The 18,624-nt window shown below is 33.3% G+C and overlaps 1 protein-coding gene across 4 annotated transcripts in view; it reads right to left on the minus strand.

Moving 5' to 3' along the window:
• Window positions 1–18,624, minus strand: part of ERGIC2 (ERGIC and golgi 2) — a 40,162-nt gene that overhangs the window by 3,030 nt on the left and 18,508 nt on the right. For 3 of the 4 annotated variants that reach the window (XM_031650372.1, XM_031650374.1, XM_031650373.1), the window contains exons 6-11: window positions 17,747–17,787; window positions 13,784–13,885; window positions 12,544–12,639; window positions 6,154–6,209; window positions 5,218–5,316; window positions 1,612–1,709 (exon numbers count right to left, since the gene is read on the minus strand). In XM_031650372.1, the coding sequence (XP_031506232.1) occupies window positions 1,612–1,709; window positions 5,218–5,316; window positions 6,154–6,209; window positions 12,544–12,639; window positions 13,784–13,885; window positions 17,747–17,787 (492 nt within the window). The remainder of the gene's footprint in view (window positions 1–1,611; window positions 1,710–5,217; window positions 5,317–6,153; window positions 6,210–12,543; window positions 12,640–13,783; window positions 13,886–17,746; window positions 17,788–18,624) is intronic. The other variant, XM_031650375.1, reaches the window with a different exon arrangement.

Raw genomic sequence — 18,624 nt, forward strand, 5'->3', positions numbered from 1 at the left:
AGAAACTGTTTTAGAGATCAGGGCATCTACATAATGAAAGACTAATAATGATTCACTTTGGGTTCCAGGACTAATTAATGTCAGTTCTCTCCCTCCCAGCCCGTATTGTGTACTTTACCAAACCCAGTTACTCCACTCTTTTTTAAGTTAAAAAACTATTTGTCACCCTATCTATAAACACATCCTTCAACAATCAAATGCCCTGGGATTCCATTATATATATATATATTTTGGTTTTGTTATTTTAAAAATATATCCTGGAGATACTTCATGTCACAGTATACAGAGATCTTTCTCATTTGATTTTTAACAATTGCATCTTCCTCCAGTGTGTAGATGTACCATTTGGGTTGTTCCTAACCTTCTACTATTACAGATAACAATGTAATGAATAGCCTGAAACACACATTTTTATATTTTTGCCCACTGTATCTTTGGAATAGATTTCTCGAAGTGCGATTGCTGAGTCAAAGGGTAAATGCATATGTCCTTTTGCAGGTACTGCTGAACTACCTTCCACAAAGATTATGCCACTTTGCATCCCCATAGCACTGCATGTTTGCTTATTTTCCCCAAAGTCTTGTCAACTGTATATATTGTCTTTCAGGTGTTTGCCAATCTTACAGGTGAGAAATGGAATCTCCCTACTCCTTAAATAAATGTTGAAAAGCACAATATGTTCTTGTATAAACTTTACCTAGTTTGTGAGTGTATATACACACATACCTATACACATATATGCAGTTATATGAACTTGTACTTTCCCCATGCCAAGTGAAAAGCTATAGACACATGACACTTCACCCCTAAAAACTTCAATATCTAAGCTCATAAGAAAAAAAAAAATTCCACAATTATTGAGGGCATGGTCATCATGAGTTATAAGGCTAGTAAAAGAAAACAGTATATAAAGGAAAGCAAAAATTTTAAAGCACTTAAATTTTGCCTTAGAATTCTTTTGGATACAAGTGTTTGAATACTCACCATTCAAACAGAAAAATAAGAAAACATGACCCCAAAGTAGATGAGAAATCTATTAAACTGTCCAATTCCAAACCTTTGCTCATCATTGTCAGTATTTATTTATATGCCCATACCACTCTGAGCTAGTGGAATGTTCTTCATCACAATCAGATGAATACAAAGCATTAATTTAAGAAGGCAAACCCTCTAAATTTGCTATCTAATCCATGATAACCACATATGCCCAGAAAAGGTAGTACATTTTTAATAAATAAGTAACATAGAATTCAAAGAATCTGCTGCCAGATCAAGAACTGCTTATATCAATTTATGAGAAAACACATTACAAAATTAAGACATTAAGAATAAAATAATTAAGGCCATCACAATTTAATAATTTTAAGTCTTAATGCAATAGAAAACATTTCAGATTTTTTAATATCTACTTTTATTGCTTTAGAATATACTAATATTCATTTCTGATATATTTCTGATTTAAAATAAAATGTTAATTCATTTCCAAACTTCCACAGATTTTTAAATGAGGGAAGACAGCAAGTAAAACGCCACCTTATTTTGTAGCCAGGAAACTTTAAAATGCTTTTTAAAGAAATCACCAACTTATTTTACCGGTTGGATTCAACTTACCCTTTCTGTCACAGAAAATTGATGGGTGTCTGCTGATATTTTATATGTATGTAGTTTTGTTGGCACAACTGTAATAAAATACTGGAACATCTGGTTGTCTAGAATATTTAAAAAAAAAAAAACTTTTTATCAATTCAGTAGCAATAAACTACTGCCAAATAGATTCTTCTATTAAATACATTTAACCTGAAATTTAGCTGGATGTGGTGGCTCACACCTGCAATCTCAGCACTTTGGGAGGCTAAGGAAGGAGGATTGCTTGAGTCTGGGAGTTCGAGACCAGTCTGGACAAGATAGCTAGACCCTGTCTCTATAAAAAATTTAAAAATTAGCTGGGCATACTGGTATGCACCTGTGGGTCCCAGCTATTCAGGAGGCTGAGGTAGGAGGATCATATGAGCCCAGGAAGTCAAGGCTGCAGTGAGCCATGATTGTGCTACTGCACTCCAGCCTGGGCAACAGAGCAAGAACCTGTCTCAAACAAATAAAAAATAAAAACATTTAATCTGAAATGTAATGTTACACATAACTTAGTGTCTAACAAAAAAAAAATTTTAAAGAAAGAACCAATGAAAGCAACATATTTATACTCAGTCAAACAAATTCTCAGTAAGCATAAGATGGGCAACACAGATGTTTAAGAAAAATGAACTGGTGACTTAGTTAAATATGCCTTATAATCATTATTATCCTTTTATCAAATATGAAAAAGTGGCTTTTTTTTTTTTTTTTTGAGATAGGGTCTTGCTCCGTCATCCAGGCTGGAGTGCAGTGGCACAATCATGGCTCACTGCAGCCTCGACTTCCTGGGCTCCAGCAATCTTCCCACCTCAGCCTCCTGCGTAGCTGGGACTACAATGCACACCACCAAGCCCAACTAATTTTTTTTTCGTTTTTAGTAGAGACACGGTTTTGCCATGTTGCCCAGGCTGGTCTCAAATTCCTGGGCTCAAGTGATCCTCCTGCCTCGGCCTCCCAAAGCGCTGGCATTATAGGTGCGAGTCACTGCGCCTGGCCAGCATTTCTTTACGGTACAGAAACTAAGAATAAAATAAAATTATAAGAGAATAACCACCACAAGACACATTTTCAGTTTCTACTAATATCTTAAGATATACACTACACTAAAATCAAATTAGCTAGCCTTTGAATAAATACAAGGAACTGATATCACAGTAGGAAGGAAACTAAAGAAACTACTCAATGATGGCCTGGGGTTACTGTGTAATCAAAAGGATCATTTTTATGTAGTCATTAGGCATTTCTAAGTTTGACACAAGTTTTAAATATCAGTATATTGCCAATTACTAATTAACTGTAAACAATTACCCATTCACATAATATAAAACACGTTAATTCTCTAGGTCTAGAGAATTCTCTGGAAAAATTATAATTAGATACATCTATCCATAGGTTCAACTAGATAAGCAAGTAAATGTTTTTATTATCCTTTTGTTAGAGATGAAGCAACTCAAGTAGAGGGATGTTAAGAAACAGGCCAAAGTCCCAAGTTATTAAGTGGCAGAGTGAGAACTTGAATCCAGGCGGTTTCACTCAAGGGGAGCATGGTTTTAAATTTAAGCAGAAAAATTTATCCCAGATTTAAATAGAAGCTTGTACCACTGTGTACATAAAAGAGTAAAAGCTTTGACCTTCCTCTCCACTTCCCTCTCACTCATGGAAGGAATGATTCATCTGCAGAAAGTAATCATGTGTGGCTAAGCCACTCAACTAGATAGTATAGGCATTCTCTCTTTTAAACAGCTCTGTCTTTAAGACATACATATCCACCTCTCTACCATTAGGAAAGTGAGCCATCCCTGCCATTTGAGAAGTTGGCAGAGTAGGAGGAGTATGGAGTTAGGTTAACTAGTTTGTGGCAGCATATATAGATTGTTTTATTTCTATGAGCTTCGTTAATAATAAAACTGCCTGCAATGCTCTCAAAAAGATCATCACTTGGCTCACTTACTTACTTCACTCAAGTTTTTTTTCAAATACCACAGCCTCTTCCATGCCCTTTCTCGTATCATACGCAATCTCCTTTATTTTGTTCAGAGCCATTTGCCCTAACACTTATTACCTAAAGATCTAATTCCCTATATGAATGTGTGCTCTATGAGGGGCAGGGACTACGTCTATCTTGTTTATCCAAATCTGCACTGCATTAAAGATGTTAATTGTTAAGTAACCCCTGCAATACTTCTGGAGAACATCAGGAAAGGGATAGGTACCTGACAGAGCAGATATGTAATGGTGATGTTTTTCTTTTTGGAAAAAGAGGCCGAATGAAACATATATTATGGAGGAGAAAAGTACACAAACTGCTTTAAAGCTTTGAATAACCTGATGATACTCACCTAACAGCATTTCAGAATATGACTCTAAATACCTCTTAGTTTCTCTGAATTTAGAAAGAAGTGCACTTAAAAACAGCATTTTGAAAATTAACTTGTTTATATTTAGAAGAGCTTCTGTACAAAAATTTGTAGTTCATTTTAACATCTTGAAACAAAGCATCGACCAGTATGTTTCCTAATGAGCATCTCTCAGGTAACATGCAATTCATTTCAGAGGAGAATTAACATATGCTTAGATTACAGATTAGATTATACTGACTAAAGCTTATAAATCTCAAAATGTTTCCATCCACACATTTCTAAATTTAGTACACTCAGCTTTCCTGAAGGGAAACATTCCCACATGAACATAAAATATTCATGAATGTAAATCAGCATTCTAAATTCTAAATATCTTTAATATATGATTATAACACTGCTAAAAAGTAAAGAATATGAATAAATCTAAATAGAATACTAATAAATCTACTTAATAAAAAACTAAATCCTTAATTATAATTTTACAAAGGACAGAATTCCTACTAGCTGAATAAGCTTCAGAAGTCCTTTAAATGTCCAATAGCTGGAACATGGTATATAACATGACTATTTTAGAAAGAGGCAATCAAAAACCTGCAGAAAACATGAAAACAGACAACTTTCTAAAAAACTAAGAAAATTATCTTTCCATATTTGGATAGACTTGATTCTTTAAATGGAGCAGAAGGTTAAAAGAACATTTTAAAAAGGTTATCTGTGCTACGATGTACTCCTTCTATGTTAATAACCAAACCATTCCAGAATAACTAGGTTTCTGGTGTTTGTAAAATTCTCCAGAGAGGTTTCTAAAATGATACATATGCATTTTAAAACTTTGAACCTATATTATACAACGAAGAAAGTTCTTCTCATAATGTTGAACCTTTCTTTCGTTCTTATTCTTTCTTTGGTGAATACAAAAAAGTGCAGTTATGCCCTATTAATGTATTAACTTTTCATCTATTTCCACTGATTATATTGAACGCCTTCTGCCTTTTAACTATTTCATCTTTTAACTTGAATTTCTTTATTCTGTTCTATGGCTCATATTTGAATATTCAAATTTCATCCACTACTAGGACAAATTCTCTCCACACACATCTCACTCACCAACCACTTAAAGATTATCTTTACACAGTAGTTAGGAAGACATTAAAAATGTATTAATATTCAGGTTATAAGCAAAATTTTCTACATGAAAAATCCAACAGTAATATTAAATACTTACGATCTATAGCAATTTTTTCAGTTCCATCTAAAGGATTAATAATTGCTGGAACAAGCTCTCCAAAAGACAAATGATCTATTCTATGAGAAAAGTTGTAAGCTAAAAGGCAAAAAATAAAAACAACTTAGCAGAGAAATTATATTATTCGAAATTACATGTTACAGACTGGTTTACATCCTTATCTATTCTCAAATGAAAATGTTTAAAATCTGCAAGGACAATAATACAGTATTTTAAGCCACATTACTTTGAGAAAAATAAATGTAAACACATGCGAATTAAATGTATAAAATAAATTCGGGCAAAATGCTACACCTCAAATTTTGTAATTATATAAAATTTAACGTCTAGAAAATATTACTATAATAATGAAAGCCAAAAATATACATCTTTCCTTTTCCAAATCATCATATAGTAACAGGGCTGTATTGTTAGAATTGGAATGATGTCCATGTAGCCATATAATAAAACTGATCAGATATATTTTTAATACAGACTATTGCTTAATGTGACCAAACTAATTTTTTGTGGAATCCAATACTTGTTTTGTCTTCTAAAGCAGACTTTAAAAACTTAAGTCTTATGACAATCATGATACCAAACTAACCTGAATACTTTATACGTATCTATATATTCATATTTCAATTTGCAAATTGAAATGAACTGCAAACGTATTCTTTTCATTATCCCTAAAAATTAGCAGAAATGTGTCAAAGTTATAGAAAGTACACTAGACTTTCCTCCCTAACCTCAGCAACTCTGAGCCATGACCAAATACAAATGCAGATTAAAGTAAATCAATTTAAAAATTTATTTTTTCCTTTGGATGAATACGTTTTCAAAACAGCTCACTTTCAACTACACTGCATCTGCACTTTAAAAAATAATATTTTTTTCAAGTACGTCTTTACTAAAAAAAAGTCAGAAACTGCTTACATTCATGGTTGACAAGTGCTGCCAAATGTGCATGACCACGAGGATGTGGAATTGCCCTGAAAGGAGAAAAAACAATATTAAAGTAATACCATTTATATGTATAATTTGTTAAGATCAGAAAGTGGATCTTCCGTAAGTTATATAATTTTTCTTAGTACAAAATAACATAAGAATGTATTTGGCCTATGACTGAGCAGACAAGTCTACTCATCTCAGCAATGCAATAAACTGCTGGAGGTTGGCAAACACTTTTGGTAAAGAGTCAGATAGTAAATACTTCAGGCTTTGTGGACCAAGATGCAAAATCAAGTATATTATGTAGTTACATAATGAGAAAAAGCAAATTTTCACAAACTTTTCATTGATATAATAGTAATGAGTCCTTTTTTTTTTTGTAATACAACTGTTTTGCAGGGAGATTACACTTTGTTTAATTGGGGTTTGGAATGTTTCCTATTTTCAAAACTGACCATAAATCTTTATCTGATGATGATGATTTACAATGACATTTTAAGTATTTCATCTTTGAAAAATTAATCCACGAGTATGAGCTGAGCATATTGATTGCTTGAAAGACATTTACAGAATGCCAGTAGATTTTTCTCCTAACACTTATTTACCTATAAACATGTTATTATATTGCAGATTAATAACTTCCAATCTAAATTAAAGCATAATTTCCTCAATTGCGCAGTTAAATGAATTTGAAACATGGAAATTTCCTTTGTATTTGCATCAATGTCTGAAGTTCTGGAACTACAGTTTGAAAAGTCAGAAAATATATTCAAGTATGAGAATGAGTCTAGATTCTTGCTTTAACTTTTGACAGCAAACGCTATCAAGGCATGAAAAGTAAAAAAAAACACTCAAAATCACTAGTCACTGAAACAACTTTACTACAATATAAATTTCACAAAAATTGATTTTGCCTTATACTTTTAGGCTAAATTCATTAAACATTATTAAGTCTGCATGAAACTTAATTTCCAAAAATATTCCTTGCTCAGTAATTGTAACTGATGGAAGTTTTCTCATTCAGAAAAAATCCAATCTTGGCACTGAGCTCAAAAAATGTACTGCTAAGCCATCAAACTGCTACGTAGTAGGGCGAGATGGAATATTTAGTTTTTATACCTGACCAAAAAGAAACCACGGAAATGTCAATATTTAGGTCCAGGAGAGCAAATGAAGTTTACCATTGACACACCAGTTTAAAATACATCATCAATTCAAATATTTTCTGCAAAGTACTACTGATGATACAATGGATAACAACAGGCATTAAACACTACATTTTCACAAAGTTTGAAAGGCATCCAAGTAGGCCTTTTTCTGCTCCACACACCACCATCAGTTATAATACATTTGTAACATATACCAACCAGATTCCACTTTAGGATGTACTGAATTTGTGTTCTCTCAACTTCTATGAAAATATTCTTGCCTATAGTTTTTGTTGCAAGCAGGTGATTCACAGATACTAATTCTTCAATCACTTCAAATTCAGCATTGATTCCTCGATTAAACAATAAGCAGTTCTAGTAACATCTGCCCACTGATCAAGAATTTAGGAACTACTCAAAATCTCCTGGTTTGTTTTTGGACTGGCTATTAGATACTGCTCTCAATGTCCTCATCTACTGGAACACTTTTCTTGAAGAAGGCTAGTCATCTAATTGTCTAAAGCAAATTTATTTTCTCTGGAGTCATTTCTTTAGCTTTGGCAGTCAAACATTGCTTCACAGACTTATCAAATGGTTGGATGACTTTCCTTACTTGCTAAACAATGAGGCACTTAAAGATTACAGCTTCATTTTCACTTTTGATAAAATTCTAGTGTTTGGATATTCCATTTTTAATTTTCTAATTTTTCTGATCATTGCTTTTTTACAGGTTGGTAACACTGTGATGAATGATCAGTCTGGCACCATCAACATATACTGTATTATTTTAGTACAATTAGTGTCATTGCTTAATATGCAGGATGTTCTGCAGCCAAATTTGATCAAATAATCCAAAGTCCACTGTGCCTTAAAAATGCAACATTTGAAGTCATATTTCTTTTTTTTTAAACATAGTAATACAATAAATAAATAAAATGCTGCAGGACAGGAATACACACAGCACTTTCAATGCTGTCAAATTATAACTGCATCACTGCAATTCATAGTATACCAAAGTACAAAGTAATGAGAGAGTCATATACAGTCTCTGCCAGAATTACTGAACTGTGTTACTGTAATACAAAAGCAGCCATATATATAAACAAATGAGCACGGCTATATGCCAATAAAACTTTATTTCTGGACACAAATTTAACTTTCATGTATTTCTCATGTATTATATTACTCCCCTTCTGATTTATTTTCAAATATTTAAAAATGTAAAAACCATGGCTGGGCAAGGTGGCTCACACCTGTAATCCCCAGGTCTTTGGGAGGCCAAGGCAAATGGATCACTTGAGGTCAGGAGTTTGAGACCAGCCTGGCCAACATGGTGAAACCCTATCTCTGCTAAAAATACTAAAATTATGGGCGTGGTGGGGGGCTACCTGTAATCCCAGCTACTCAGGAGGCTGAGGCAGGAGAATCACTTGAATCTGGGAGGCAGAGATTGCAGTGAACCCAGGTCATGTCACTGCACTCCAGCCTGAGCAACAGAGTGAGACTCTGTCTCAAAAAAAACCAAACAAATAAATAAATAAAATTTAAAAAATAAAAATTTGAAAGCCTTTCTCAGCTCATGAACCATACAAAGACAGGTGGTAGGCTGGATTTGGAATATAAGCTGTAGTTTGCCTGCCCCTGCAGGAAACCTCTGTTCTGTCATACACTGTTATCTTTCAAATTTAACCTATTCTTTTAACATCTTTATACTTCTACAAATAAGTATTATCCTTCCCTGTTCCTGGTTAAAAAAAAAATTAAAAAATCACCTTGAAGATCTCCTTTACCACAATCCTGCTTTACCCAGTTGCCAATTCTAGCAATTAACTAAAAAACTGAAAACAGAAACTCTCCATAAAGGAGCCTTCTTTATTTATTACCAATTAACTGTCACCATTGTCAAGTTTCAGAATACACCGTAGTAGGTCTAAACATTGTTTAATTTGTTCTATGTGTTACCTAGCAAAACACCAGGCACTTTAAAAAAGGCAATACGATGACTAGGGAAAAGTATTAACTGACATTCAACACAAAGTATACTAAAACCCTGCTCAATAAAGCATTTCCTGATGCACTGGAATGATTGGTAGTTTGGTCTCGTAAATTCTTCTGGGTTCAGTCAAGTATATTACCTCAAGCTTAGTACTAAAAAGAAAGTCTACTGTCATAAATTATTCCTAGCTCCACTCACATTGTCAGCCTAACAGTGTTCCTACTATTATTTTCAAACAAACAAATTTAGAGTTTTTCTGAATAACCAAATTACAATACTACACATTGAATATCCCTTATCCAAAATGCTTGGGATCAGAAGTTTCAAATTTTAGATTTTAGAATATGTACATTTTATTTGCCAGGAAGGCCTCCCTAATCTGAAATCTGAAACACTCTTAAGCATTTTCTTTCAGCATTGTGTTGACAATGCTCAAATTTGGAGGACTCTGAATTTCAGATGTTCAGATAACGGATGCTCAACCTATATATTTTACTTCAATGACCTCTCTCACCACCCAGGATTTTACTCTGAGAGGAACAGAGAGCTGTTTTAAATAATATTTCCTTTTTTGTTGTTGTTGTTGACAGGTGTATTCATTTTATGAAATAACAGCATATGTGAGCATCTTCTTCAAAAAATTAAATTTAAATCAAATTAAATCACCCTAGTACAGATGACTGTAGCTATCTGACACTTGTTAAAACTCTGCATAGGGAGGATGGATATTCAGAATTTACCTGTTTCTTTTCTGGAATATTTTCTACCCTATCAGACAAGAATCTAGCCTGCATGACTTTCAGTGCAGGAAAAGTTGTTCTGAAAATTGGTGGGGGGTGAAGAGAGGCATTTTGAGTTGTCAGAATTATTGGGAAGTGGTTGCTATTGGGATTTACTGGACAACAGGCACAGAAACAAGGCATCCTACAATGAAATTGACAGTCTCATTCAAAAAAGAATCATCCCAGGTTTTGCCTGAGTTTCAAATGCTCTAAGAGATACTCATCTACATGAAAAGTCTATTATAATAATCTGAGTCTAGAACTGAACTCCATTTAACTATATAAAGTACCTGTTGTCATTTTGATATAACTAAATCTCCCAGAAAACTAAGGGAAGCTTATATTGTTTTGTTTAATATTACAAAGAGGTATTCCTATTTCTGAATATCATCTCATCAATGGAAATGTCACTCATGGTATTTGAGTAGCCAATACATCTGTTTCAGTTTGCATTTGTAGTTATTATATATTTAAAAATTCTACATATAAGTGGTAAGCATCTGCCTACTTCATTATGTCTTCTAGTGTATTCACACTCAAGCATACTGAAATACAAATTATGCTACAAATTATGCTCCTTTTATTACTCTTTTATATTACAGTTGAGATTGACATTGGGTGTGAGAGGTAATATGAGACCTTGAAAAAGATCAATATTGAACTTGACAAATGTAATACTAAAAAATTAGGAGTGGGTTTACAGGATATCCCTGAGATGACAAGATACAAACCAAATGCTTTTCCATTTGGCCTCTCTGATAGTATGAGTTACCACCTGTGAAGGAAAGTAAAATTGTGAAAAGACCAAAAACAAATTTTAAAAAGGGACATAGTATAGAGTCTGATATAATATTTGTCAAAATTTCCCTCTTTGAGTTGGTGTTGGACTAAAATATTGTTTGTATCCAAAGGTGCAATAAAATCTTCTAAATTTCTTTAAGCTACGATTTCAAGACATTCCAAGGTTCCCAGCAACAGGCTGGGTTGGAGATGGGTAATGGTAACAAAACAACAAAACATAAATTTCAAGAGATAACGAAGAAAAAAATAAATGTTTGATCTGAGTATTGTAAATACTGAAATACTTTTTCACAGAAATCTAATGTTATCTCTCTATATATATTTTAAAATTTCCAGCCATGCTCTTTCCTGCTGTATGCCCTTCCCTCCTTTATATATTAAATTCCTCCTCTTCTCCTAGTGTTCAAAGGTTTTCCTCAATAAGGGCTCCACTGACTTGCAACGTAAGTTTAATACCTTGTTAAATAGTCTCTTATCAGCCATAGTTCTCCTTTACAGCCTCGATACAACTATCATTAAATAATTATTAACGTATTCACTGCTTAAAGTGTGGATTTTCTTACAGAATGTCAGGCCTATTTAAAATAACAAGTCATATTTATACTGTACAGTTTGGAATAAAATAAATTAAAAAGGGCAAAAACCTTTTATTTTTTTCTTTACTGTTTATCCTTAGTTTCTAGCATGGTACTTTGCACATAACAAGTACTCAAAAAATGTCTTGTACAATAAAGAATTGTTCAGTTCAGCTCTCTATATGGGAGGGAAAGACGAATGGATCTATTTATTCACTCAAAAATTTAACAAGTGTTTATGACAATTTCTGTGCTGGGTGCTGCTCATATTTTTTCTTAACTTTTACCTAATTTAACTTTATATTCTAGACACTGCTAATTTCTAACTTTATCAAAACACTTGTCTAGGATTAGTCAGGAATTACATTTTGATGAGGACCACCAAAACGTTAAGACAAAAACCTAATACCATATCAAAAAAAAAAATGAACAAATTAATGAAATGTCTAGGTAAGAGCTCTCTGGCTACTAAAACCTGGCAAGTAGAAGGTTGTAACTGATATTTACCTACAGTTCAATTACTTTAATATACAACACATGACATGACTGTTTTACTTTTGTTTTTAAGTAGTTTTTGAAGTTAGTAGTTTTCTCTATCCTGAGACTGAAGCCCCAGACAACAATCTCAAGACATTAAAAATACATATACATGGTATTTTAAGCAATCCTTTAGTAGTTAGCTATATGTTATTTGATTAGCAAAGTATTCTTTTTTTTTTTTTTTTTTTTGATACAGAGTTTCGCTCGTGGCCCAGGCTATAGTGCAGTGGCATGATCTCGCCTCACTGCAACCTCTGCCTCCTGAGTTCAAGCAATTCTCCTGCCTCAGCCTCTCAAGTATCTGGGATTACAGGCGCCCACCATCACGCCCAGTTAATTTTTTGTATTTTTAGTACAGATGAGGTTTTGACATGTTGGGAAGGCAGGTCTCGAACTCCTGACCTCAGGTGATCCACCCGCCTCGGCCTCCCAAAGTGCTAGGATTACAGGCGTGGACCCTGCCTGGCCAGAATTTACTTTTAACCAAGCTCCAATTTTGTTTAAAGCATTTTCAGTAAGTGAAAAGAACATACTTGCCCACTGTTATGTGAAAATTCCCTGCTACTTTATTGACATATAGATGGCCATGAATTCTGCATGCATCTGGAGACTGTGATGAATCATCTTCTCTGTTAAAATAAGATATATTATTTAAAGCACATTCAACATAGTTACCATTTTATGATGAGAAAAATGTGTATAGAAAAAAAAATCCCTAAAGATCATTTTTTAGGTAATATTCTAAATGTTAAAAATATAATAGCAGTTTCCTGAAGTCTAGACATTTATAAAAATTACAAATCTATAAAATGGGAAAAAAATACTTATTTAATATCTGTTACATTTACATAAATTTGAAATTCCATGGTTCTTCAACTCTAACCAGAGGACTAAGTCCAGTGACAGAAGACTAAAACAAAAGAATTAGTCCAAAAAGACCTATTTTCTTCATTTATTTCTGGTACTGTAGCAGGGAGAGGGAGGGAGGGCAGAAATATGATTGAGGTAAAGGAAAGGTATGCCACCTAAGTTCAAAGAGACAATGACATTTTCTTCGTAAGCAAATGTAAAATCTTGCACATTTTTATTATATTTATGATTATAGCATTTCCAAATATCCACTAATCTTTTTTTTTTTTTCTTTTGAGACAGAGTCTTGCTCTGTTACCCAGGCTGGAGTGCAGTGGTACAATCTGACTCACTGTAACCTCTACCTCCTGGGGTCAAGCTATTCTCTTGCCTCAGCCTCCTGAGTAGCTGGGACTACGTACATGCACCCACCACGCCTGGCTAATTTTTTTGTACTTTTAGTAGGGATGGAGTTTCACCACATTGGTCAGGCTGGTCTCGAACTCCTGACCTCAAATGGTCCGCCTGCCTTGGCCTCCCAAAGTGCTGGGATTACAAACGCGAGCCACTGTTCCCAGCCTCTAATCTTTAAAATACAAAAACGTGAAATAAAATTTCTAACCAAAGCTTATGGGTCCTCAAAATAGTAAATGAAACTAATTTTTCTTAAAACTCAATATAATTTTATACGGAGGTATACCACGCATAAAAAAGAAAATTAAATGCAAATAAATATTTGTGATAATTCTGATCAAAATCACAGCCTATAAATTTAAAAGCAAAAGGTGTCTTTATAGTAAAGAATGATTCTATTTTCCCTTCTTAAGAAAAATAAGATTCAGAAAACTAAACCAACACTTTAGTTTTAACTATGTCAAAGTAAATTCATAATAAACAGTTGCACATTTAAAATACAGATTTCACCTTGGTGGAAGAGCTGTTGATGCACTTTTAAAAGCACTTTTAAATATCACATCTTGAAGTGAATGCTCTTCTTGTAGCCTACTCTGAATCAGCTGCAGCATCCTAAATAAGAAACAAGCAATAGTTTAGAACTATAGAAAGGTACACAAAGAGAGCTGACACTTATTCAAAAATGACAATGTTTAGCTGACTTAGCTAAACCATACGTTTATTATTACAGGATTTCATATTTTAAAATAACATACCAAGTTTTCTTTGGTCATTTCCTTGAAAGCAAGTGAGGCAGGGCGGCTAGAGGTCTAATAGCTGAGCTCCATAAGCCTGTTTGATCCTATCAGTAATGGATGTGCAGTCAGGACCACCAAAGTAGGGCTTCTACTCACTTAAGTATCTAAATTAATCTTTCATGCATACATGCACAATTACAAAATTCTTTTCTTTGTCAGACACTGAACGAAATAGTATAGATACAAAGAGTAAGACAAATAAGGGACTATACAATAGACTTGATGGACTTGAAGTGGTACGTTACTCAGCATAAACTCATACCACAAGTATCTCATTTTCATTACAAGAATTTCTCTCTCTACAATACTTCTACCATTGAGCTGTGTTAACTCCTACAATTTTCAGCAATAACTTTGTGTCATTAGATGTAGTACTATTTTATCTCTTTTAATTCTATTTCTTTAAATAACTAATATTCCAAGTCATCTGTAGTAAAGTTCAAACTTGGTAAGTACAAAAATTATACACAGTGGGAAGGGAAGAATAAACAAGCGGAGCACAGATAATTCGAATAGCAGTGAAATCATTCTGTATGGCAGTATGGTAGATACATGTCATTATACATTTGTCAGAACTCACAGAATGTACGTTCAACACCAAGAGTGAACTCTAATGTAAACTATGGTGATGATGTATCAACATAGGTTCACTGATTATAACAAGTATATCCAACCTGATGCAAGATGTTGATAATGGAGGAACGCATAGGGGGACGGGTATATGAGAACACTACTTTCTGCTCAATTTTGCTGTGAGTCTAACTACTCTAAAAGAAAAATACATATATGTAACTTGGAAAAAAGTTATAAACATAGGTACTCACAAAAAGAAAGCAATTGTAAATCTCATAATACTTTACCATCCCACCATAATGATAAAAAAAGCACTTTCCAGATGTGCAAGCAGAAGATTAAAAACTCACACATCATCTATCTAGAAAATTAGTAAAACAGGCCTATTTAAAATAACAAGTTATATTTATACTGTATAGTTTGGAAAATAAATCCAAAATCTAGACATAAAAAGTAGAAACCAGAAAGGTTCTGTCCAGGGTTTGAAATTTACAGTTAAAGAGAGATTAACTGTGATCCTAAACATTTTAGGAAAGTATTATAGAACATCAATTGAGAGAAAATTTAAATCTCTTAGAAAATTCCAGAAGTAAAGAACATTTTGGTATGCACATTAGTTAGGAAGATATAAACCTTGGGTATCTCTAGGCCATACAAGAGCTATTCAATAATTTTAGAATCAGAATGTGATAATCTAGGATGCTTCAAGAAGCCAGATCCCATCCTCAGATTCAGACATTTGAAGACTTAAAATCTTTGGATCCAATGCCAGCAGAAATGGAAATCTTCACATTTTTTTGTGTGTCTTGTATATTGAGAGTTCAACTTTTGAAGCACAGCAGTGATCAAGGAGTTTGATGACAACAAACTATACATACATGTATATGTATGTATGTATTATGTGTGTGTTTATGAAAAAAATTTCTGCCTTCACTGTGTCAATAAATATCCCAAGCCTATATTCCACACATGAAAGTATGCAGAGAATACTATGATGGCAAATTTATATCACCTTAAGAGTAGAAATACAATCTCTTCTCCCACTTATTACTAGTTTCGAGCATTGAAAAAAATTCTAAATGAAAGGAGAAATCTCACTTTAATGTTTCTGGATCAAAGTAAAGTATTTCATCTGTGGATGGCTTTCTACTAAAAATTCTAAGAGCCCAGAGACAGCTAACATTCAGTGCTTTTGTTCACCGACATTCAATTTCAACTTTCATATAAAAACTCCCTCAAGTGGTAAAACTGGAAATTAAAAGAGAAAGACTCTTGGAATATACTTAGGGACTAGAAAAAAAAATGGGTAAAGAAAAAAAAATTTGGAATAATCTTAAACTATATAAAGCCTTTATAAGTGCAAGACATAACCTAGAAAATAAAAAGCAATATATGGGGGGTGGGAGACAGAAGCACTTATAACGAAGAACTATTTTCTTTAATTTAAAAATAATTCTTACAAAAAAAACTAACCAGCAAAATAGGCATATAGGCAAACATTTTCACAAAAAAACATAAATGAGGAAAAAAACCCCACAAACACAGTCAATTGATTCATAAAGAAATGTTAATTAATAAAAGCATAGTACCAATTTTCACCCATCAATCTGGCATATATTTTTAAAAATTCTAGGTATTCCCATTGTTGGTGAGGTTGTACAGAAACAAGTACTCTAGCCTTTTGGAGTATAACTGAAATAATAATTTGGGAGGACATAGGCACTATCAAAATGTTAAATATCCTGAGAGAAATTCTATTTCTAGAAATACACAAACACACAAACATATACACAATTAGGTTCAAGAATGTTCACTGAGTATTGTTTTTAATATTAGAATTCTGAAAGCAATCTAAATACCCATCAATAAGGATCCAATTAAATAAACTACAATCTATCCATAAAATAGACCATTATATATACAGAAATGAGTTCAAAATATCATGTTAGGTAGAAAAAAGCAACTTAATTCTGTATATATATTTCTATATATAATTATGTTTTTATATGTAACACATTATAAAATATATAAATATATTATAAAATATATAATGAACATATAAACTTATATATTATAAAATATATAATATACTCATATATATCAGAACTATATAGAATTATATACTATATAGATGATATGTAAGAATTATAATTTTGTATATATACACAGAAATATATATAATATACATATTATATACATACACACAAAATGTCTGTCTAGAAGGCTACCCAAGAAACTTATTACTGGTTATTACTGCTAATCAGTGGCATTAGTTTGCAGAAAGAGAAGGGGGCTTTTACATTTACTTTGTATCTAGGTGCTCAATCTTTTGGCTTCCCTGGGCCACATTGTAACTATAGCTGATGAGTTAAAAAAAAAAAAAAAAAAAATCACAAAAAACTCGTAATTTTTTCCGAAAGTTTACAAATTTGTGGCCGGGCACAGTAGCTCATGCCTGTAATCCCAGCCCTCTGGGAGGCCGAAGTGGGCGGATCACTTCAGTTCAGGAGCTCAAGACCAGCCTAGTCAACGTGGTGAAACCGTATCTCTCCTAAAAACACAAAAAATTAGCTGGGCATGGTGGTGTGTGCCTGTAGTGTGCGCCAGCTACTAACGAGGCTGAGGCAGGAGAATCGCTTCAACCTGTGACGCGGGGGTTGCAGTGAGCCAAGATTGCACCACTGTACTCCAGCCTGGGCGACAGAGTGAGACTCTGTCTCAAAAAAAAAAAGTTTACAAATTTGTGTTAAGCTACATTCAAAGCCTTCCTGTAGGGCCGCAGGCTGGACAATCTTGCTTTACATCATTTCTATTCAAATTGAATTTTTAAAATAATCATATATTACTTTTGTAATCAAAAAAATGTTGATATCATTTTAAATAAAAACTAAAACTTATGAATCAAAGTTTACCAGAAAAAAGATTATGCATGACTTTAAGATCTGACGGTTTTTGAAATTGTAAAGATTATATTATATACTAAATTCTGCTAATAATTCATCCAAAGAAATCCCTAGAGAAATGTGTTAGTCCATAAATAGTTTACAATAGACAAAATATGACTTAGATTTCCATGGAGCACAATACTTTGTTCTCTTATTACCTCTGCCACTCTTTCTGCTGTGGTGAAAGATCAAATACTGCCTGAAATGAAAGAAAACATAATCACTAGCACTGTCAAATTATATTGGCTTTTACACTACAATTTTAAAATTTGTTCTTTGAGCAAGAAACATAAACTTAGAGTGTTGTTAAAAACAAGTATTCATGGTTCACATTCAACTTCTACTAAGTCAAATTAAAATTTCAATGTGCTATCTTTACTGAAAAATAGCATAAACAAATTTTACAAATCACAAATATTTTCCTGTTACAGTTATCGACATTTACAGGAATATATGCAAGTTGACAATTTATCACATGTACAAAATGGTATCTTAGGGCTTAAAATCATTTAAATGATGCTAGCATGAAATTCACAAGTATTGGGGTAGAAAATGACATACAAAGTTATATTCAAGCATCCAAAGCCCAAATTCTTGCTGGTAAAATACCATAATAAAATCAACAATTTTTGAAATGAGTTCAAAAATAGCACAGTAATTCCCAAATGCATTGATCAACAAAGAACTACTTAAGAAATTTTATCTAGGTATGATCAAAGTCAGACTTGGCTACTTGTAGAGTCAGAGAAAAATATGCACACTTCTCATAGTAGCTATATCCACAATTTAATTTTGCAACAATAATCCACTTTTTGGCCGGGCATGGTGGCTCTCACGCCTGTAATCCTAGCACTTTGAGAGGCCAAGATGGGCGGATTGCCTGAGCTCAGGAGTTCGAGACCAGCTGGGGCAACAAGGTGAATCCCTGTCTCTACTAAAACAAAAAAAAAAATCAGCAAGTGGTGGGCTCCTGTAATCCCAGCTACTTAAGAGGCTGAGGCACAAGAACCGCTTGAACCCAGGAGGCGGAGGCTGC

This window comes from Papio anubis, chromosome 9 (genome assembly GCF_008728515.1).
Source record: "Papio anubis isolate 15944 chromosome 9, Panubis1.0, whole genome shotgun sequence".
NCBI lineage: Eukaryota > Metazoa > Chordata > Mammalia > Primates > Cercopithecidae > Papio > Papio anubis.